At 35.8% G+C, this 24,584-nt stretch overlaps 1 protein-coding gene and 1 non-coding gene across 2 annotated transcripts in view; both read right to left on the bottom strand.

Moving 5' to 3' along the window:
* The window catches only part of ARMC8 (armadillo repeat containing 8), a 105,789-nt gene that overhangs the window by 49,054 nt on the left and 32,151 nt on the right, over positions 1-24,584 (bottom strand). Inside the window, exons 3-9 of the mRNA XM_055321151.1 lie at positions 14,814-14,885; positions 13,288-13,430; positions 13,086-13,183; positions 8,846-8,938; positions 3,797-3,877; positions 1,356-1,431; positions 1,172-1,262 (exon numbers count right to left, since the gene is read on the bottom strand). Of these exons, the coding sequence (XP_055177126.1) occupies positions 1,172-1,262; positions 1,356-1,431; positions 3,797-3,877; positions 8,846-8,938; positions 13,086-13,183; positions 13,288-13,430; positions 14,814-14,885 (654 nt within the window). The remainder of the gene's footprint in view (positions 1-1,171; positions 1,263-1,355; positions 1,432-3,796; positions 3,878-8,845; positions 8,939-13,085; positions 13,184-13,287; positions 13,431-14,813; positions 14,886-24,584) is intronic.
* LOC129507407 (U6atac minor spliceosomal RNA) lies at positions 9,999-10,121 on the bottom strand. Its single transcript, XR_008663986.1, has one exon. It is a non-coding gene; the product is annotated as a U6atac minor spliceosomal RNA (small nuclear RNA).

Raw genomic sequence — 24,584 nt, 5'->3', positions numbered from 1 at the left:
ACTGGGATATTCTAACTCCAATAAGAGTAATATAAGTATCACAGAAGAAGCATCTAACATTTAACACTTAGAGATAGCCATAAGAAATTAATGATTCTTCAGAGTTTGCCAGCAGTGGCTTTGACAACTGGTCAATGATTTGGTTGTACTGAACTGAATAACAATTTGCCTTCACAATTGTATCTGGCTTTGAACTAAGTAGCTACTGAACACTGAGCACTTTAGAAACTTAACGAATTTCCTTTTTGGATTAGATTTCTTTAGTAAGCTGGGCGGGCAGGGGGAGGGGAGCAGGGTGGTAGTACATCTAAAACACTCCATATTCTGGCTTCTACAGAAAGCTATTTTTAAAAAATCAATAAATTTTTTACTTAGATTATAGAGGACTGAATTGTTTATAGCTGTTATCACCTTAAGACTTGTTACCACATTTTTAAAAAACCGATTCCACAAGAGCATTTATCTTACTTAACAAAGTTTTTTTTTTTTAACAAAGGTTTTGAAGACAAAAAGCAAACTAGTATACAATATACTCATATAAAAAAATTCATTGTGCATGAGTAATTCACTGAAAATTCCTCATTCTTGCCAAAATACTAGAGAGGCACAAATTCTTAAATATTGGAACCATCAATTTAGCAAAGAACCTTAGACATATTCATATGAGCAGAATGTTCATATGAGCTAGGACTTGTATTAATAAGAATTTAACTATCTTATAAACGGTCATATCTCTATGAGAATTTTATGTTTTGTTTTTCTAAACACGAGGAAGCCACATTCTCTGAAATTATGCGATGGTTATCAGCTTCAACTAATTCTCACTCCATATGTTTGTATCTTTATATTTTCTCAATTCTTTGCATAAATTTGTTAGTTAAATCTAATTCTATATTATTTCAACTGAAACACAGAGAGAGTACATTGAGAATGTAATAAAGTAATTTTCTGTGGATAGCCTTAGCTGTTATATGAGTGCTGATGCTCTGAATGCTAATAGTACACTGAGTAAAAAACTCATGCCCATTTAAGAAAATGTGAGACAACCCATGACTTGCAAATTCCAAAATCCCAAAGATGAGGATTGGCAGTGAGCTGATTAGGCTGTCCAAAAATACTCTAACATATTGATAAAGCACAGTTATTCTTCCCACATTGTCTTGACTTTTACCATTTTGCTGATGTCAGCTGCATCTCAATAGGCTTATCCCTCTGTAACATCTTCACAAAAATTTGTGGTAACAATTCTCCATCAACCAAAACTAAAAATAAAAGAAACAAGAATTAAAGAATTCTTTAAGTCTACAAAGTTCATAAATTAAATCATGTAGGTGCCACTGAAAGTTCCAGCCTACCATTTACCAGGGTCATCGATACCTGGGGGTTTTCAAAAGCTAAAACTGAGAAGCATTTCAGTGCTTGCATTCGAACCTGTAACAATAAATAAACAAAAAATGCATTTATCTTGATTTTGCAAATATGAATTTTAATGTCTCAGAATCTAAACTCTTCTGAAGAAACAATTGTTTAAATCTGCTTAAAATATAAAAAGAAAGGCCTCAAGGGAAAACCTGAATATTTGGAGTACAGTAAGTTAAACTTAATTATAAAAAGTTAAAATTAATTTTCAAGTAAAAGAAAAGAAAAAACAGAAAGAAGCAGCAACTAAAATTTAATTATATAAATTCCTAATCAAATTTAAAAGAACAATGTACAAAATACAATGTTGGTAAGTCAAAGGGAGCTTAATAACACTTAATTACCAAGTACCCTTCAAGTGGGACATTTCTTCTCCCCAAACTACAAACAAGAGAACTGAAGATAAAAAAAAGAAAACAAGAAAAAAAGGTGTACTCTTAAAGTTTTGTGAGATGGGGTTGTGGCAAAGGGAACAGAAGGAAACAAAGTTAAAATCTGAAAAGGATTAAGCTAATTTATTTTTATTATTAAACCAATTTTATTTTATTTTTTAAAGATTTATTTATTTGGGACACCAGGGTGGCTCAGCGATTGAGTGTCTGCCTTTGGCTCAGGGTGTGATCCCGGGATCAAAGATTGAGTCCTGCATCAGGCTCCCTGTGGCGAGCCTGCTTCTCCCTCTGCCTTATGTCTCTGCCTCTCTCTCTCTCTGTTTCTCATAAGCAAATAAATAAATCTTAAAACAAAACAAAACAAAAAAATATTTGAGAGAGAGAGAGAGAGAGAGAGAGAGAGAGAGAGAGAGAGAGGAGGAGGGAGGGGCAGAGGGAGAGGAGTCCCAAGCAGACTCCGTGCTGACCATAGAGCCTGATACAGGGCTTGATCCCAGGACCCCAAAACCACAACCCGAGCTAAAACCAAGAGTCAGATGCTTTAATGACTGGGCCACCCAGGCGCCCCCTAATTTAACTTTTAAAACACTTATGAATTGTGCTACTATTCCTCAAAACTAGATTACTGGTCTAGGACCACACCACAGGGCCAAACTCTTAACCACATACAATGTATTTCACAATTTGCAGGAGCTCCTATAAGAACTGTTATTTTTCATTCTTTCTCTTCAGTTCTCACCGGACAATCTAATCCTCTGAGTCTACATATGATGCTCTTATGTGGAACTCAAGACTGGCAGGATAGGTAACTGAAGTGTGAAGAAGCCCTGTCCTGCATTTCAGCAAAGATCTGCAGCTCCAGCATGTGTACACCTAAAATATGGAACCTAAAATATGTCAATGACACTCTGACAATGAAGCAAACCTTGACAAAAGAATAATGTTACCAAAACCTTTTTCCTTCCACAACCTATAATCAGTTATAGTAGATAAGGGAGCTTGGTGCAGAAGATAAGTGGAGGGGGGAGAGAGGAGAAGATATAGGAGGGAGCAGACAGAGAATTTATGAAGCTAGAGGAGGGACAGTAAATAGCCACCCCAGCAATTGTTTCTTGATGTGCCAGTGCTGACTGGTTTCAGCCTCCATGTGGTACAGGGTGGAGGAAGCAGCTCTCAGTATATATTTCTTTCCTCTCCCTCTGACTAATTTCAAGCTGGCTTCATTCCCCATTCCCATCCTTGTGAGTGCTTCACTAAAATCAAACTTTGGATATCTGAAGTAGGAAAACATAGGTATTAGCAGGCTGCAACACAGAGCAGATTAGAATCAGTGCATGAGGATAGAAGACAAAAATAACTACTGCTCTCTCTGCTCTGTGTCAAAGTCCTGGCATACCAGCCATAATCTGACACAATAAGGACAATGCCCCATTATCTGTTATAACTTGCTAGCTGGACAACAATAAAATGACTACATTTTTAACATAATGCTTGATCATATATCACGACGCTGTTTATCTATATATAAAAGACAGTGAAGGAAATTAGCAAGTCTGAAAACCTTTGACTTTTTAATTCAAAATACAAAACAGAACACATTTTAAATGTGTATGTGAGTATATGCCCTGAGTCACTATGGCTGTTCAGGTTTCAAATATGAAATCAAAGTATTTCCTGATATTTCAAAGCATTACCCTATGTACAGCTTTGGCACTGATATCAGAGCAGAAGAGACTCAAAACCAATAGCAAATCAAGCCACAACCATATTTTGAAAAAAAAGTGGAAAGGCAAGGGTAGCTTTTAAAATTTTTTTAAAGAGGATTCTATAGATAAAACAATACCCCACAACATTTTGTGGATAAAATGTTATCCTTGATCACAATATCTATCAAACCAACGTAACATGTGGGCCTCCTTCTAGATCAGGACTCTAGAAACCAAAAATAAAATATAAAAATCTGGCCATAATTTTTAATATCTTACTTTGTAAGATACTGAGGTTAGTAGGTGAGCAATATTCTGAACTGCACCATGGTTAAATAAAATAGTTTGATGATCTGGACCCTGTAAGAAAAGAGAATAAAACATTAAAAAGAGTAATGAATGATTCATTCCAACAAAATATTTACTTAAATGTAGAAAAGTTCATTCACTACAATGTAGAATTCTCACCTACCCTTCTCTTGCATAAATCCATCCCAATAAAGCAGGGTAGACAAAGGGCTGCCATGTCTTACGTCATCCCAGTTCTGTAGAACTGCTGCTTCCTTACCTTACCCCCAAATAATGAAGAGGGTACAGAAGCTATCCTGGCACAGGCCCTTTGAAGTTCTTAAAAAAAGACACCATCACAAGAAGAGAACCACTGTGAATTCTGCATTTCATGTGCACAAGCTTAAACTATGCCCACTGGAGACAGTGGTAGTCATTCTTACAACTTCAGACTGATGAACTGGTCAGAGAAACAATAAAATTACTCAAGTGCAAGAAGTAGATGAGAGCTTAAACTACTTCAATACATCAGGGAAGTTTGAGTTAACGATGGTGAAAAACACAACACTCCATACAGAGAAGTGAATGTGTTTTAGTTTCTGTTTCTATGTCATTTCTCTTTTTTCAATTATCATTTCTTAGAGTAGAAAGGTAAAGAAATGGGAAAATTCAGGATGTTACTTCTCATCAACTGTTTTCTACTAAGCAATTTGCTGAAGATCTTCAAAGTGACAGAAGGTAAAGGTTAAAAGCAAGGCTTCAAAACTGCCACAGTTCTTATGCATTGATTTAGTTTTTAATTTTTTTAAAAAATTTTTACATAATCACCATAACCCAATGTGGGGCTCAAACTTACTATTCTGAGATCAAGAGTCACATGCTCTACCAACTGAGCCAGCCAAGTGCCCCTCTTATGCACTGATTTTATGTACCATATAACCATTCAAATAATGAAATCAAATCAAGGTTAAGGATGCTACTTCATGCTTATCGTTATTCAGAAGAGAAAAATACAGCACTGAAAGCTGGCTACCTATCTGGGCTCAACAGAGAAAACCAGTTGCTAGTCTAGGAAAAAATCTCTCAAATCAATTTTTCCAACCCACTATTTAGCCAAGTAATAAAGATCTTGCAGATAGTCATTCTTTCCTGGACACAAATATTCATCATTTGAAGTGGGGAGATTAGTATTCCTAGTCCTGAATCACAAAACAACCATATTCTATTTAATAGGTAGTAATTCCCTAAACACTTTATATTCTATAAAAAGGCTCTTTTAAAAAACAAAACACTTCAGCAACTTCTATTACTAACTTCTAATTTCTGATTTTTAATTGATACATAATATGCCACACTTTACTCATGCAAACTCCCATTACATATATTAGGTAGTTTCTAATGTCTTACTATTAAAAACAATGTTTTGCTGAACAGTATGAGGATAAATTCCCTGTGTGTATTGCTTGATGTATTTATCCATATCTATCTGTCCAGAATAATGCAGGGTTGCTTTTAGAACAACTAAAGATACTGACATTCTCAGGGTACAGGCTGCAAGTATGCTCTTTATCTTCCTATCTCATCTTCATCCATGCATCTGCAATTATAATTATAGGTACTACTTATTGGGTACTTGCTATGTGCTTGGGCACTGTTCTAAATGCTTTACTTCAACAGTCTCATTTAAAACATGAGTCTCCAGCTTATTCAATATAAAGACAGTGGTGTAGTCTATAATGGGGAATCTAGGAAAAGGCTCTCCTAAGAATCTGACCCATTTTTTTCTTACCTAGTAACAAGTAGGTAACTAGAATAAATTGTGAAGATAAACCTAAATTACCCTAGGCTGACAATATTATTAGCATACTAAGGTTTTTGCCTTCCATATGAATTTTAACATCCTAATTTAAATACTGGCAGTGTTTAGCAGAATAGCTAAGTAGACAGGGTGCTGCCTTCACCCTTGCACCTCACAGCTCATTCCATTCTCTGTATTTAGCCAACCTGTTCTTCTGCTTTGAGGTGGCCTAATACTAACAGATTGTTTTTACATTTTTCAAGCCATTACATACAAATACGTAAGTATATCCTTTCCCCTATTTTAACACTAAAGGTAGAATACTACCTATGTATGTGCTATATGTACTATACATATACTATACATATTGTTCTAAAGCTTTTACTTCCTTTATACTACTTCCCAGAAATCATTCATATTAGTACATAAAGAGCTTTCTTATTTCTTTTTTGGCCTTATTCCACTGTGCAGGTAAACCATACTTTAGTATCCTACTGTTAGACATTTAGATTGTTTACAGTCTTTTACTCTTAAAAACATCAATTAATATGCAGGTGCATGCATATTTTTAAGAGGTAGGTCACTTATGAAATATCTGTGTTGATCAAGTTATATTATAAAAAAGATCAAGCACAATGCAATTCATTTAACGTAACTGTTCCCTCTGCTTACAAGATACTGTAGTTTTTAATCTCTCAATTTCTGTGCCCCAGAGACTGTAGGAAATAATTACTACAAAGGACGCCCTTCTTCCTCTCTGCAGTTGTACATAGGATGGTGTAAAAACAGTAATAAAGAATTGAATTGTTGATGGCTCAACCAACTAGAGAAGGAGCTATCATTTGATTCTTGTCAAGTCTCTCTTAGGTCTCTCCAAATTAACCCGCAAGGACCTGGGCTAATGAGACAACATACACAGGGTGGGATGTGGGAAGCAAATAAGCCCTCAAGATTTTAAACTCCAAAAGACACGTCTCAGAAGTTTGAGTAACCTGTTTAAGTAGTGACAACAATTTAGTCCCAGTTAGTATTACTAGCCCTTTTTTTTTGCTCCTTAATCAATCAAGGAGAGAATTTCAAAGATATAATTAGAATGATATTAGCAGTTAAATTTTAGGAGAGTCAAAAGGTATATGCCTATTTTTGACTGAGCAGGGTTTGGCCACCCCTGACCCTCACATTGTTCAAGGGTCAACTGCATTTGCAAAGTTATGAATGAGTCTGAAAATGGACTATGAATCTTAAGCCTATATGTAAATTGAACAACCTGAAAGTAAAAGGTTTTTATGGTTAATAACTATACAGAGATCATTGGATCAGTTGTTTTCAAAGATTCATGCTAGTAAATCAGTAAAAAAATTAATATTTATATTAGACTATGGTCAATGGGTTTATAAAGGCTATAATATTTCCTAAGGTTTAGTTATATCTCAAAACACTTGAATTTGGTCATTTAATTACAGTGGCAAATACTAATTACCAGGCTAAAAGAAAGCTGACTTAAGGTGATTTTCTCTGGTAACATTTTCAGTTCCGTTAGTGGCAGGAGGGTGCCTATAAATTCTTACTCAGCATAAGATTCTCTCCAGTAAAAGAACTAGTGATTTAATGGTATTCTTTTATCTATGATTTTCAGCTAAAAAGTACTGAGAAGTTTCAGGTGAACAAGCCTAAAGGGATTTAACATTTTCTAATGAGCAATTCTAAAAGCTATTTAGGTAACTTCTGGAAGGGATTATTCAAACTGCTCATAATATAACATTTAGTAATTACATCTCCAGGTCCAATTTTCAGTGCCCCTTTAGATTACTGTGGTTATAACTAGTATATGCCAAGCTCTTAAACACTCAGGTATAGATGTAGAAAGATTTTTAACGAGGCACAGGAGTTCTAGAGTATCTTTCTTTACCTACCTGGCTACAAGATTTCATTTCACTACTGGAAAATTCTACAACCTGTTAAGTTTAGATCATTTTTAGCAAGTGAATTGCAACAAAATTGTCATTTTCTCAAAATCTTTCTTTGCTCGTCTCAAAAGATTAAAGAAGTGTTTGACATCCTTGGACCTATGAGTTGGCCTACACACCGTCAAAGCAATCTGGGAACGGAAACTTCAAGGATTTTTGGCAAAATTCTTAAATTTTAAATGTTTTAAACAGAACTAAATAGGCTGTGAAAGCCACCTAGGATTTGGGCGAGAAGGGTTAAACAAATCAATGATACTTTTTCTGGAACCAAGTGATTTAATTTTCATTTATTTGGGCAACTGTTCTAAAAGAGCATAGATGTGTGAACTTCCTGCTTTCCTATGTAGGTGTTCATTTCTCTTTCCTTTATTCCCTATAGTTGCCCAAATTCCTCACTTCGTCTTTGTATTATAAATATAAGAGGATGAGTAATGCTATCCTGAAAAATTTATAGAACCATCAGAAGATAAATATTTGGTTAGAGATTACCAAATGTGTAAAAATTATGAAAGATCTCAAATAAATAATCATCACCCATGGCTATCAAAAGACTACACTCAGTATGTAAACTATGAAGTAAAATAAGTAGCACTTTATAGCACTCTTCAGTTTAGGCTGAGACCCTTTTATGAACAGAAATTTCAATGAAGAGCAGAGAAGAATTTCTCATTTCTCCTTATATGAGATCACTTAAGACAATTTCCAACAACAAGGGTGTGGAGAAATAGTTATGATCACACACTGCGAGTAGGAGTATAAAATGGTACAACCTCTATACAAGATGATATATGGTAAGACTATAAATGTACACATTCTTTGACTCAGCAACTCTGTTTCTTATAAAATGTCTTACACAAGATATTTCTGCAACATTTTTTTATAATAAGGTAAGACTGAGAACAAGGCAAATGTCTAACAACAGAGAACTGGTTAAACAAATTATTAGGTATCTATATAGTAAAATACTATACGGCTATTAAAAAAAGTAAGGGAGCTCCTTATGTACTGATATGGAATAGCTTTCAAGATATATTAAGTGGAAAATGCAGGGTAGAGAATAGTGCGTATGGAATGCTACCATTTGTGTCCAAAAAGGGGAAGAGAATATATACAAAAGTCTGTTTATATATAAAAACAGGGGAGGGGATAGAATATACATAGGTCTGCATAGTTATATATGTACAGGTTATCTCTGGGAGGATACACAAAGAAGGCACATCTCCTGGGGGCATGGAAGATTTTACATTACAGACAAACATTTATTCTGGTTCTTACTTTACAGCAGTGTGAGAAGATCTGACAGATGTACTCCTGGGTATAGCGGGACCTGCTAAGCAGTGCCATGAGGTGCGGTATCACCGTGGCATCCTGGAGTCAAAGGAAAAGAGAGCAACAATGAACTTAGGCACTGTGAATACATCTAACAAACTATTTCCATGAGCAGGTACATATGCAAGCTTCTTAATCACAGTAAATCAAGTCTTTTTAAGGAACACAGCAAAACGAAAACAAGAGTCACCAAAACTGTTTAGGCAAAGGACGAGGGGCTTCAATATTCATCCTCAATAACAAAATACAAGAGTGAGAAATTCTCAACTTCTCTCCCATAAACAGCCTACATCCTCATAATAAGACAAAATCATTTCAAAAGACTTGACAGAAATCTGTTCTGAAACCAAAATGTGAGCTAATAAGATATATAATAACAGCCTATAAGGAAGAATTACTGCATAAAAATAAGACTTAACAGCTTTGATCTCTGAGATCTTGCAGTATCAGTGGCTAGTAAAAATCCTAATGACGATAGTTAGCTAATTTCAATCTTCACAAGACAATTTGTAAAATATCAACTTCTCACTTAGAGCACGATTCTGCCTATTGCTGACACTTAGCAATAAACAAGTCAGTGCAGTAGAAGAGAGGAGAATCCCCCAATCTGCTGCACAGCTCTCCAAGAATCTCCTTCTTAGGGTGCAAAGGGAATTCAAAGTTGAAAGGGTACTTGGTCTGAACCACAGATGGAAAAGGAGACTTAGCTCAAGTCTCCTAGTCAATGCTGTCATGAGTCCTCGAGCTATACTTCTTCAATATGAATGTGCATGCAATTCCCAGGGATAGTCATTATGTACAGATTCTGATTCTATAGGTTTGGAGTAGGATCTAAGCTTCCAGATGAGGCCAACACTGCTGGTCCACAGGTCACACTTTGACAAAAGACAACAGAGGGCAAGGAAGGAAACTTAAGAGTATCACTGTGTAGATGAACAAGACTTAGGGTTTCCCTTAGAAAGAAAAGAATGCTCAAAATATATAACCGCTAAGTAAGAAAACAGAAGGCTATTAATTCCCTTTAAGTAAAATCTTTCTCTTTGCTTGTTAGTATAACCTTCTGTGTTATCACAAGTAGTTTATTTTATTTTATTTTTTAAAAAAACGTTGGTTAGATGCCACGAAGTAGGTGGCAATGCCTTAACTGTATGTGTGTTGTCAGGCCCAAGGGCCTCTTCCATCCTTGTCAAGGGGAGTGCTATTCTCTCCTTTCATACAACACTATCACAAGTAGTTTAAAAGCAAAATGAAAAATTTAGAAAACCCAAAGGAAAAAAAAAAATACCCAAAGAAAGTCAGGTAGTAAATGTATAGAAAGAAGAGAGATGAGAATGTCAAGTACATGTCTATTTTATAAAGGGGGGAAGAGAGGAAACAGTAGGTCCACTGGCAGAAGACAAGGAAGCAGGTAGCAGCTAAGAAAGAACAGGCAATTGAAGGATGATATGAAAGCTTCTATTAAACTCCTTAATTACTTCCACCTCCTTTCTTTCCTCCATTGCTCTTTCATCCCTCAGTTTTCCTGTTATAACAGCCTCATCCCATTTCTTCACGCCTGCCCTGTTTCTGCCAATTGTTTTACAGATCTACAATTTATAGTTGATTAAACAAAGCAAAGAACAGTTACATAATTTGCCCAGTCACCCAACTGACAAACAGGATTTCAAACTAGACATCCCACCTTCTTTTAAGTGGCCAACACTGTCCTCAGTTTAGTGCTTGAGTTGCTGTGCCAGCTATACAGTCCAACTCACAGATGGGAGTTAATTACACTAAAACACTGTCTGTCATCATCCCATCCAAAACTCTTTACAGATCCACCATTGTCTCTGAGGCATAAAACAGACATTGTCACTGTGAAAGCCACTTAATGTCCCCTGGGTCATAATTTTTCTTATGTAAAAAAGTGAAGTTCGTGTAGACCAGTTTTCCAAAGTATGTACCATGAATCATTAGTGGTTCATAAAATAATTTTGGAGAGCAAGGAGGAAGGAGTTAAAACTGCTGGCCAGGACCAATTTCTCACTTACTGGGCTAGGAGTTGGACAGTAAAGTCTAGGGTAAAGATGACAGGTGATTGGTTTAAACTCTTTGTACGCATCACAATAGGACCTTCACAGAAACAGACTGACACTTACTAGGAGAAGAGTCTTTCTCGGTATAAAGCTTTGAGGAGGATGTCCCCAATTTAGGACTGCTTACAGTAAACCAGCAGTCCTCAAAGAGTGGTCCAGCAACCTCTGAGCTATCTGGGAACTTGTTAGAAAAGCAAATTCTTAGACCCTACCCCAAACTCACTGACTCAGAAAGTCTGGCAGAAGGCTCTAACAATCTGCACTTAATAAGGCCTCCAGCTAATCATGGTCCTTGCTCAATTTTGAGAACAATACCAACTTATAAGGAATGGCTCCCTGAAGAATACTGCACAAATCCCTGAGGTTTAAAACTGAGATGTCTTGGGATCCCTGGGTGGCGCAGCGGTTTGGCACCTGCCTTTGGCCCGGGGCGCGATCCTGGAGACCCAGGATCGAGTCCTGCGTCGGGCTCCCTGCATGGAGCCTGCTTCTCCCTCTGCCTGTGTCTCTGCCTCTCTGTCTCTCTCTGTGTGACTATCATGAATAAATAAAATATTTAAAAAATAAAATAAATTAAAATAATAAAATAAAATTGAGATGTCTCATAATTTAGAGCATCCCTGCTGTGTAAAGTGATCCATGAACCTCACTTACAGACTTTATGTACCATTATCGGACAGAGGAGCATGTATCTTATGTGGGGAAGATGGACAATGGAGCTTCATGATATGCCCCCTCTCCCTGCTTCCTTTGCAGGAAGGATTATTTATATTCTTGAAATACTTGTTAAATGTGATTCTAGATAAGATCTCTGACTTATATTTGTCCTATCCGACATTGTGATTCTTTGTGTTGGCTCAGAGAATCACAACCAGCATTATTCTAAAAACGAGAAAAGGACAGACTAGAAACCAGAAGGCATCACATTTATTGAACCGTTCTGTGAAGATGGTCTCAGGAAAATTCTTTCTCACAAACACACACACACTCACACACACACAGTGTGGCAATGGAAATTTTTTTTTAAAGATTTTATTTATTTACTTATTCATGAGAGACACACAGAAAGAGAGACATAGGCAGAGGGAGAAGCAGACTCCATGCAAGGGAACCTGATATGGAACTTGATCCCGGGGTTCCAGGGTCATGCCCTGAGCCGAAGGCAGACGCTCAACCACTGAGCCACCCAGGCATTCTGGAAAATGTATTTCTTATTGTGGATTATAAATCACAGAGTTTGAAAAACATTGGCCTGGATAATGTTCAATTGAGAAAGTCCTTTGTAGTCAATAGATAAAAAAGCCCCCTAATAATTTCTGAAGTTTAAAAAACAATGAATGACTCCAAAGATCTCTGGATTCTCTCACACATATTCTCTGATTCTAGCCTGGCAAGTAAGCCTCCTGCAAGAAAGTTCTGGTTCATCTCTTCCATTGAAATGAACACTGACGCCCTTCCCACATTAGACTAATTCTGCCTAATGTCTTGCATATTCTCTTGTACACAAATCTCACCTAGAATGTCCTCTTTCCTCTCCACCTCTCTAAATCTTACCCATTATTCAAGATCCAGGTCAAATTCTCTGTAAAGCCTACTCTGTTGGATTTAACCTAGAGGGAATACGTTAAATATACTGCCTTAATTTGATATTAAGAGATCAAAATGGGTCTCTCTCTTTTTTTAAAAGATTATTTATTTATTTGTTTGTTTGTTTATTTATTATAGACATAGAGAGAGAGAAAGAGAAAGAGGCAGAGACACGGGAGGAGGGAGAAGCAGGCTCCATGCCGGGAACCCAATACAGAACTCGATCCCGGGACTCCAGGACTGCGCCCCGGGCCAAAGGCAGGCGCCAAACCGCTAAGCCATCCAGGGATCCCCTGGTCTCTCTTTTTTTTAAACAGCTTATAAACTCCTCAAGCTCTAACAGTATCTTTCACTTCTTTATAATACCTAGAACATTTGATATTTGAAAATTAGCAAGAACTAAAATACTTCCTGAGACTTTTCTATAATATAACATAGTTATGATGAGTTCTGAGGTTCTGAGTAAGGTAGAGGTATGCTGTTAGTGAAATGTAACTGATGATTTGAAAACTTCCAAAACTCACTGTATACAGTAGCTCCTCTGGTGTGACAGGACTGGTGAAGATGGTGCGCAGGCAGCGAAGACAAGCTTCAATGAACTTTAGGTCTGGAGACAGTAGTCCTATTAATAGAAAATAGATGTGAGACTCATCCATTCAATTCATATTTTAAACACTGCAAACTGATTCTAATTTTTTCTTACACAAAAACAATTTCCTTACATACCTTGCAGTAAGGCAGGGATAATATGGCAATCTAGAAGAGACTTGACATTGTTTTCAGTACCCATAGCAAGACTTCCTAATACCACTGCACATTCAGTTTTCAGCTCTGTACTTGAAGTTTCTTGCTGAAGCAAGTACAACAATCTAAAAAGAAGGAATTTCATAAACAGAGGAGACTGAAAAAATTAAATCAGCTAAATGTAATGTGACAGAAAAATGCTACTAATATATCCCACATACTAAAAACATGGTCAGTGAGCTCACAGAAGGCTAGGAAATGATCATTTGTTTATATCTGCTACTAATTTAATAAAGGAATATTTGGGTAAAAACTCAAGAAGAGATGTTCTTTATTCTGAGCAAAAGGACTATTATGTATAATCTTAGACTTTATCAGAACTATTAATCTGAAAGTTGTCCATAAGTAGAGAGAGCAGTACCACAGTCCATGTTATCTGCCACTCCAGGATATGAAGACTCAGAATATTCAATGCCAAGTGCTGTCAGATCTTAAATTTAGACTAGAAAGGGACCTGGACTATCCAGAAGTATGGTTCAGAAATCACAGAGGTTTCACTTAGGAGGAATATTCAGAGTCCTTGTGGAGCTCTTCAAGCAAGGGAAACTCTTCTTTCTTCAATTTTCCCATTTGGGGAATCAGGAGATCCTCCCATTTCCACTCCAGCCCTGCCTGCCAAGCAACTACTCCTCAAACTCTAATCATCCATTACTTAATGACCATCTCCTTTATGTTCTAAGGTAGAACATCCATGTTCCTTAAAGTACATTTATTTACAATGAACACTAATGCCCTAAGAAAGGCTGCTGAGAGCTTTATGGTTATCAAAGTATATATTTGAGGTCAGTTATGATAAAAACAATAAAACCATCGATCCTTTATCAAAAGACAGAAATGAAAAGAAAAACTAGAACATTAAAAATTCTGAATAAAAAACTTAAAGCAACTGCACATAAAATTTAGTTGAGTAGCAAAGGCAAAGAGAAAGTTATACAACTATCATTGTCTATCATAAAGAAGAGTATTTATATTTAGTTCATCAGAAAAAGATCAAACTTTCTAAGTTAGAAAACAGCAAATTCTAATAATTAGAAATTTAAAAAAGAAAAGCAGAATTTAAAAAGTTGGCTTTTTTTTTAATTCAAAAGAGGTTTTGAGACTCCTAAGAAATTATTATCCAATCATATAAAATTGCCAAGGTTCTGAGGAGATGAAGAATTAGGCTGGTGTATATCATCTACCTACCCAACACATTCTTTTATTACAGGGCCAATAATCTTCCTGAATTTCCAAAAAGTATTAACACATTTGCTTCATATTCCATTCTCTAGTACTTAAACATTTCTAAAGAGATGCTTCGTATATTTCAAAGCATTTATTTTAAAAATTAAAAGGCTTTCAAAAATAGGATAGACAAAACAGAAAAAAGATGGGTATTATGGATGAGAATGAGAAATATATTAGAAACTTCATATGAACATCAGAAAAGGGATTAATAGCAAACATACCTTGGAACAGCTCCTAAAACAATGAGATTGGCTTTCTGCTTGTTGTTCCCAATTACAGCATTTTTCATGTCTCTGAATTCAGGGGAAGAGAAAGGGGTAAGGTTGAGCCAACACTGAAAAATCAGTAATCAATTAATTCCACTTTATCTTTATTATTCAATATCTTGGATTGGCAAATATAGAAGTTAGTGACAAAGTCAAATTCACTTGGAGTACCCAAGAGAAGGAACAGATAGGTGCTGAATGAGCCTGGGGGCTATAAAAAAAGGATAGCATGGGAGGGCAAAGTGGGAGATACCCTGAGTATGCCTAAAAGACTTCCAATACAAAGCATGTTGAGTTCTTTCAGGGATCATGACTTCGTTCCTTTCTTTTTTTTCTGACTTCTTTGAACTGAATACTTTTTTTTTAATATATTTTTTTAAATTTTTATTTATTTATGATAGTCACAGACAGAGAGAGAGAGAGAGGCAGAGACACAGGCAGAGGGAGAAGCAGGCTCCATGCACCGGGAGCCTGACGTGGGATTCGATCCCGGGTCTCCAGGATCGCGCCCTGGGCCAAAGGCAGGCGCCAAACCACTGCGCCACCCAGGGATCCCTGAAATGAATACTTCTTATGATTTCATTTTATTTCCTTTATTGCCTTATTAGTTGTGCTTTTTTGGGTTCTGATTTGGGTTTTTTTAGTGGTTGTTTTACAATTTATAATATGTATCTTTTAACTTATCTCAGTCTTCAAGAGATAGTATCTCATTTCATTTGCATTTTAAGAGTCTTGCAACCATATACTTCTTCCATTTCTCCATAAATTCTTTGTGTTATTACTGTCATATGTATTTTATTTTTCAACTGATTAGAAATAGCAATATACTGTTACTATTTTTTACTTAAGCAGCCAATTACCTTTTAAAGAGATTAAAAAATAAGAAAAAAAATCTTTCATATTTTTCACATTCTCACCAGTATTTTTTATTCTAGCTATATTCAGATCTTTACTTCATCAGGAGTAAAACTATTCTACAAGAAGAGTATCTCTATGAATGACCAATTGGTTCACAAACACTGATTAGTCCCAAAGGACAGGTAGAGAAAAAAAATAAATGACTCAAAATAAATCTAGTACTAATAAAATGATTAATAAAGAAGACTTATCCTAATTGGTCAGTAATGCTATCTTAATAAAAACACTATAACATTATGTGATTCTACACAGCAGTGATTCTCAAAGTGGGGAAGAGAGTAGTAATAAAGCCTCACAGAGGCATTTCAGAAGTTTATGCGGGTGCCTGGAAATTTCTGGTCACAGTTTTATAATTAAACAGAAAGTGTTTTTGTACTGTTTTAAAGAAAACTGTATTTTTCAGTATTACATCTGGCCCTGTAAATAAAAAGAAGATTATACTTTTTATTAGAAGTTATTTCATTTTGAAAAATCAGATAACTAGCACAGTGGCCACATATCAATATCATATGTCAGTCCACATTTTCAGCTCTTGCGCCCATACTATTTCATTAAGTTTTTTTACTGTATTCATGCCTAAACATTTACATATGGAAACATTACAAATTATCTTTTAAAAAAGTTCTCCCTTGGGGCAGCCTGGATGGCTCAGCGGTTTAGCGCCGCCTTCAGCCCAGGGCCTGATCCTGGAGATCTGGGATTGAGTCCCACATCAGGCTCCCTGCATGGAGCCTGCTTCTCCCTCTGCCTGTGCCTCTGCCTCTCTCTCTCCTCTCTGTGTATTCTCATGAATAAATAAATAAAATCTTTAAAAAATAATAATAAAATAAAATTAAAAAGTTCTCCCTTATAAGCAGGGAAGGCATTATATTATATTTGGAGTTATGTATGTGAGAAGTTGTATTGTTATGGATTTAATTTCAGGGTGGTACAGTGGTCATTAAGAAATATTTATAGAAAAAAAAAAAAAAAGGGAATCCCTGGGTGGCGCAGCGGTTTGGCGCCTGCCTTTGGCCCAGGGCCCGATCCTGGAGACCCGGGATCGAATCCCACGTCGGGCTCCCGGTGCATGGAGCCTGTTTCTCCCTCGGCCTGTGTCTCTGCCTCTCTCTCTCTCTCTCTGTGTGACTATCATAAATAAATAAAAAATTAAAAAAAAAAAAAAAAAAGAAATATTTATAGGATGGAGTCAGGTCTGACTATGTTAAGATCATTGCTACAGAACTTCAAAGTTCTTAGCTCTTGTATTTCTTTCATATCCCAAAATAAGTTCCCCTACATTCTCACCCAGCATCTCTTTGACTCTTTTAGGTGACAGCACTCTAACGTATATATGAAATTTTTTGCCAACTTTGAAACTTAGAATCCTAAAAAATTCTAGAATTGGCAAACCATGATTTTGTAGAAAAACAGAATAGAAAACAGAAGGAGAAAAAGTTACTTTTAAAAAAATCAACAACTAAATGTTATAATTAGCATGTGTTTCCAATACCAACCAAATTCACTGGCATTAAAAACTCTGGTAATAATTATAATACCCTTTCTCCTCAATTACCTTCCTCAATTATGACAGAAAAATAATGCTATGATGCAGTCATCTGCTGAAAGCTGATTCTCACTGCAAGTTTTTGAATGGCATTTTCACACATTTTGAGCCAAACACTATTGGCCTAGTCTTCCAGTAGCTCAATGGAGCTGAGTGTAGGTCTATTTTTTTCAGGGACTAATCTATTTCTCTCTGTAAACTATCACTCAGATCTTCCATATGGTTCACAGGGGATAAGTAGGAATATTTTTTCATTTATGGGGACTAAGCTGAATGAAGTTTAATAGGGTTTTAACCAAGTTCTTTTTTTTTTTAACCAAGTTCTGATAGACAATTATAAAATTACGTGATATCAAAGACTCACTTAGCAAAGTATAGTGGGTAAGACTATACATCTAGGCTTCCGTCTCCTTATAGAGACTTAGTTCCCAATCATCAGCTTATAGACCCTAACTTAACAGTCTGCCATTTGTTTTCATCTTCTTTCCTTCTCTGAATGTGTTCTATACTAATGTAGCATATCTATTTGTCCAGCAGCTATCTATTGAGAGTCTTCTTGTGCCAGGTGCCATTCCGGATGGTTTCTCTATTCTGGAATTCCCAACAGGACGTTTCCCCAGATTTCTGTTCTTCCTAAACTAAGCAGAAATGAAGTGTCCCCAAATTACCTTATAAACATGTTCCAAATATCTGAAGCTATGCAAAAGTAAATATTTTTATAGACAAGAATAAAAACCCCTCCAAAACCAATTTTCCAGTTCTCTTAATAGTTTGCAAATACAACAAAAACAAAAACAAAAACCAACCAAACAAAAAACCTATGAAGAAAGTAATTGGTAGTTACAGAGTAAATGCAGACTAAAGAGAAACAATTAATAAAATGGGTCAATGGCTAAAGAAAATAATTCTTCTGTGGCTCTAATAAATAAAATAGATCTATGCTACATAAGGAAGAAGAGACTTTTATGTCTAGCAAATACATTCTATTCAATTTTTACTATAAAGAAATACTAGAAAATCATGTCTATGAAATACAACCGAAGAGATAATCATCACATATATCCATCTTTAGCAGGTCTAAATATGGTACAGGATTCAATTTCAGAGCCAGCTAGAGTGTAGCTATTCTCTCTCTTTCATCTTCTTATCCCTCTCATACTTCCCCCTGGCTAACTTTACTCATCTTTCGGGTCTGACCTTAGATAATAATTTCACTTTCTCCAGGAAGCTTATCCTGACAATTCCCAGGTCTGGGTTAGATTGTCCCTGTTAGCTGCCCTCTATTCATATCACTACTTTGATAGGACAGAAGTCTGTTTCCTCTTCAGAGGCAAGAAAGCCAATCTGACCTGCAAATATCAGAGAAGTTACTATCAATGGATCACAAAATGCACCATATAGAAATCCGCATTTTTATAAAATACAAACTCAAATTATCCAAGATGGGGGCACAACAAAATTATGAAAACCTTATATATTGCTTTGAAGTTTACAAAGCATTCCATATCCATTATATTATGTACTATTCATCAAAACCTTGACTAATATTAACCCCATTTTACTGATGAGGAAGCTAAGACTCAGGTTCAGGACTTTTCTCAGAGCTCTACATTAAATGACAGAGCCAGTTTCAACCCGTGTCTTTTATGCCAAGTGTTGTTTCCATTACCTCTAGCATACCATCAGGCATTCAGAACAAACTGATCGAAAAGTGAGCTAACGTATTTCCTTTTCTTCCTGTGTTTCAATTTTACATTTTTATACAAAATGAAAAAGCATTTCTAGCTTTCAATTAAAGACATCCTCTTCCCAGTAGATCAAAGAAATATATATCATGTATTTACCAACTTTTAATGTTAGAGGAAAAAAATGCCCTCCTTATATACTACTGAAATTCAACAATTAAGCTTTGAGCTCAGCAATGTTAGGCTCTATGAAGGATACAAGAGCATCACACAATGTGATGCTTGAAGAGTTTACAATCTCCTTTAAGAGATTAAAATAACACTAGCAATGTAAGGTGGTGCTATATCAAGTGCTTACAGGGCTAAGTAGATGATCCGACAAGCTTAACAGGCTTTGTTTTGGTTTTTTGGTTTTTTTAAAAAAAATATTTTATTTATTTATTCATCAGAGAGAGAGAGAGAGAGAGAGAGAGAGGCAGAGACGCAGGCAGAGGGAGAAACAGGCTCCATGCAGGTGGTGGTGCTAAATCAAGTGCTTACAGGGCTAAGTAGATGATCCGACAAGCTTAACAGGCTTTGTTTTGGTTTTTTGGTTTTTTTTAAAAAAATATTTATTCATCAGAGAGAGAGAGAGAGAGAGAGAGAGAGAGGCAGAGATGCAGGCAGAGGGAGAAACAGGCTCCATGCAGGAAGCCCGACGTGGGACTCAATCCCGGGTCTCCAGGATCACACCCTGGGCTGAAGGCGGTGCTAAACCGCTGAGCCACCCAGGCTGCCCACTTAACAGGTTTTGAAGCAACAGGAGGAACTAAATCAATCTTAGAAAATGGCCAGGATTTGGATAGTGAATGGGAAGGGCAAATGGAAAAGCCATTTATAGAACACCATATTAGAAATGAATATATCATGTTTCTAGGGCAGAACCAGGAGCCTGGACTGAAAAGAAGTGTCCCTTTAAGGTGGGAACATTAAGCAGAGCATAAAGAAAAGTGATAAAGAGAACAGACAAAATAAGGTGGAATGGATTAAAGAACAATCATGTTTCCATCAGAAAAAAGGTTATGAAGGACGATAAGATGAATATGGGATGGATAGGAATGCAGAGAATACTAGAGTCAAGAGAGGCAACTACATGGCTGATACCCTTCCTGTGTGATCCCAAGACTGCCCTTGGCTTATGATTAAACTGTTCACTAACCAAACTATGGTAGACTATCTGTTTAGCTACCTGACTCCTTCATTAGACTTATGGATCTTCCAGATCCATTCAGTCTTACATACTCTCATCCTATCAAATGCCTAGCACGTGGTAGGCACTCAAATGTTTGTTGAAGGAATTATGCAATCCATCCAGGTGTCTGGTTATATGAGACTGACTAGGTTGACAGCCACAGGAATCACTAATACAGAGAACATTTTGAGAAAGGAGTTAACAAGGCGATTTGATGGGTTTAGGAAATGTGGTATGTGACATCTCTTTGACTACTTTAAGTCTGAGTTCCTGGATGCAGAGAACACTAGAAAGCTTAGAAAATAAATCCCTTAAGGAGACAAAGATCTATCTTGATTTTGGACACAGTGAATTACATTTGAGGTGAGATAAAAATACCCAGGTTGAAAAGTTAAAAAGTAAGCCTTGAGGCTATCCCACTCTTGGAGGACGGGAGAAGAAGCCAATATTAAGATGTTATAAAAATGAATTTGCCAGAGAACATTCTCAGCTAAAATCTAGCTAGAAACTTTTATTTTTCCATTAATAAAAGGACTCAAAAGGCATCTACTTTTATATAGAGGCTAACCTTTCTACTTCCTTTCTTTACTCTGAAAGATTAATTTTCAGTGTGGTAGAGAAAAAGGCTCAAATATTAAACCAACATGCACAGTGCCTACCAGAACTTTTATCTAAATTATAAAATTAGGATAGTGATCAAAACCAAGAGAAAATTGGGGAGCCTGGGTGGCTCAGTCGGTTACATGTCCAACTCCAGATTTTAACTCAGGTCATGATCTCAGGGTTGTGAGATCGAGCACTCTGTCAAGCTCTGCACTGAGAATGAAGCCTGCTTAAGATTTTCTCCCTCTCCCTCTCCCCTTCCACCTGCCTCCCTCCCTCCCTCTCCAAAGGGAAAAAAAAATTTTAAACCAAGAGAGAAAGTAAACCCTGCACTTTACAATTAAGACACAGGAAATTTTGTTTTTAAAGAACTGGGATCTAGACCTGCTGGAGAAACAGTTTCAGTCAGTCAAACAGCATAAATTTTAAATGAAAACCTAGTAACTAAAAACAGAAAATTATCTTTAAGATCACAGAAGGCTGGAGCCACAAGCTAAAGATCAATTATATTATTTTCACTTTGAGCCAGTATTACTTTTCACTTACCTGAAGAAGCTCCTGTTTGGAATACTGTATATTCAATCCTTGGTCTAATTGGTGTGAAGTAGCCCAAAAATACACTGGATACTGAAAACTACAATCTGAGTATAAAGTTTGACTGAATTCTGAAAACTCACTGGTCATAAGACATCCGTAAAATAAGGAGAAAATATACATTTGTAGGTAGCCAGAATAAGGCAACATGGTAAACAATTTATAAAATTATCTGGACTTGGGAAATTACAAACATACTCACTGCTCTGTCCCTGTAATATAATTAATTATGATGTCCTTTTTGGAGAATGTAACATCCAAACATCCAAGTACCATAAGCTTTCTACATTCCAGCATGGTTAGGAAATGAGATATGCTCATATTCTAATTAAAGTTATTATTGACACAGGTGAACTGCCAATTGTAAAGAATTAGATACTGGTGATACTGTTAAAAAAACCGAAGCTATTTTTAACATAAGGCGTTGATCCAGGAGGTACTTGAGGAATTTATAGTGAACTTCCCATTTCAAATCAACTGAGGCATGTATTAGGCACCTACTATACATATAAATTGAACGGAACTGAGAATTGCTGGAATTCAGTTTTTATATACAAGCTACCCTATTGTGTAGATTCTTGGAATGTATGTGGTGTTAGATACAGTTCCAGTTTGAATAAATATTAGTTTAGAAATCAGAAATGTATTTAACTCTGTTTTATCAATGTGTGATTACAAATCACCTTACATTCTCCAAAAAGGAAGCGTAAAATGTAGGAACTGCATTAAAATAAATGCCACAATATTTTAGGGCATATTTATAAATATTTTTAATACATATAATCATTCCAAAGAACATAAAAAAATGAAAAAAAAGAACATAAAAAATGTTACATTATAATACGACAGCATATATTTAAATGTTCTACAAATACAACAAAACAATATATACACCTATACACACACACGCATACAAATTAACAGCTATTCTTGATATTCAAAGTTAATACCATGTATACAAACATGGTATCACACACAAATATCCATCTGCGCATAAAACTATGTCAATCTGATCTAGCAATTTTTGGAAAAACTTGCCACCCTTTTAAACAGACTGAATTGTCTCAGATTAGTTTAAACAAGTAAGACTCAGTCACTCCATTTCATTTGGTATATGGTTATCTTTATCTGTAACACTTTTAAAAGCAACTGATAGGATTACTTCTTTTGAATTATCCTAAAACTTATCCCTTAATTAAAAATTTCTCAAAATTCAAAGTCTTCATTTTATAAAAGCTCCTATCTTTAGTTAATGCAAGAAAAAGAGAACTTGTCTATGTTCTACTAAAACCAGAGGTACATAATTTCCTGGAACTAGAAAAATCAAGTAATCATTACCAAAATAAACTTACAGCATCAGTATATTAAAATACTCCAGAAAATAATTTTTAGAAGTGGATACTTGGTGAAAATCACCCACCAATTCTACAGTACCTTCAACTGCCTGCCTGAGTTTACCAAGAGATCCAGTCTAGTTTCCTAGTTCTATTCGGCTTGGAAACTACAAAGCCAGCCACATTTGCTTATTTGATCTTTTGTCCTTCAACACAGGGTGACATAGGGATATCTGCTGATCTTTTCCTGGAGATTCACTCATGTAAAAACCAGATCAGGTGCCGTAATTTATTATAAATGTTAAAAAAAAAAACCCACAGTGCTAAGCAGCTTTGACTTCATCTACATAAACAGTTAAAAGCTTCAACTATGAGATTTAATGTGGTTGAGCTAACACATTAGAATAAACTTCAAAAAATATCCTGTAACTGTTTTTTAACAAATGACCTCCCTGTTTTCTGTTCGTATCTTATTCCTATCTAATGATCTTCTATTCAGTTATGCATTTGAAACTTTGCTCTTTTATGATCTGATTCTGTATTCAAACTTTTGGTTCAATAGGATCATTTAAATTTATAGCAAATATTGTACCACTAACAAAATAATTATTTCTAGAGAACTCACTCTTCAACAATTAAGCACTATTAAGCAACTATTAAGCACTTCTGTTACTTAATACTATTTTTCAACAAGGCCACATTCACCAACTCTGTAAAATGGTCCTTTATGACATGGGTTAGCTACAAAGAAGTTCCCTAGATGTACGGGTAGGACTATGGCTCTAGATTATAGACCATGATGAAAAGTCCTTATTTGCCTTTAATTTCTTCAATTGTGCTTTTCCTGATGATATGTTTTATATGCTAACAATCCTTATCAAGAAAATCAAACTTATAGCTAGAAAAATGAAAAACTCTGGTTGTCCTGAAACTAAAGCTAGTCGTCAATTTTTAAATGTCTTTCCAATTGGATATTTTGGACTCAAAGCTGATTACTTCAGCCTCTATCTTCTCCTTTCTTAAAGTTGGTAGGGTACTTTTGGTTGTTTACACTCTGTGGCTACTTCCGTTCTACCTATTTTGGTCTAGTAATGGTCTCTGTATGACTCAATGGTGGCTGTGTAATGTGTATAAAAGAGAAAAAAATTGGTCAACTCTTTTTCTAAACCTCATTTTGGTTCCCTCTTTCTTCCACCAATACTGTATTACTCCAGTATTAGACAAGACAGTATTAGACATTTATTTAAGAATAAAATGTTAAAAATATAGTTTACTTTTCATTCTCTTGACTACGTACAATTAACTTTCAGACAGTGACAAAGTTTAGGAAAATATTAAGTCAGAAAGAATAAATTTTTCTCTCTGGAGAAAAGGACACTTTATCAAATCACACTACACATCCATATAAGGGTAGCTCTATTCTGTCATAAAGTAAAAAGATTTGGGGTGATCCGTGCCTTTCCAACTTTACACAGATTTTATTATTGTAAATAGTAATCATGTTTATATGTTATCACTTACATTCTCTTGTCTGAATCAAGACTTCTAGCCCCTCTCCCTTATCTCCACCAGTTTGAATTGTTTTTAATGTTTGATATTATTTTTTTCTCTTTGAAAAAAATTTTATTTTTGAGGTTGTTTTAAATTAGGGTAATGATTAGCACTTGTCAATCTGTGGATTATCTACAACATACTAGGCATTGGATTTTATGTTTTTGACTTAATTCTTATAACTTGGCAAGATGGGCATATTACCCTCCCTTTATGGATGATGAAGTTGGGGCTCAAGGATATTAAGTAACTTGCCCCAGCACA

This window comes from Nyctereutes procyonoides, unplaced genomic scaffold, assembly GCF_905146905.1.
Source record: "Nyctereutes procyonoides isolate TBG_1078 unplaced genomic scaffold, NYPRO_anot_genome, whole genome shotgun sequence".
NCBI lineage: Eukaryota > Metazoa > Chordata > Mammalia > Carnivora > Canidae > Nyctereutes > Nyctereutes procyonoides.
Note: the sequence above shows the minus strand (reverse complement) of the source record. Positions and strands in the feature narration are given on the sequence as shown.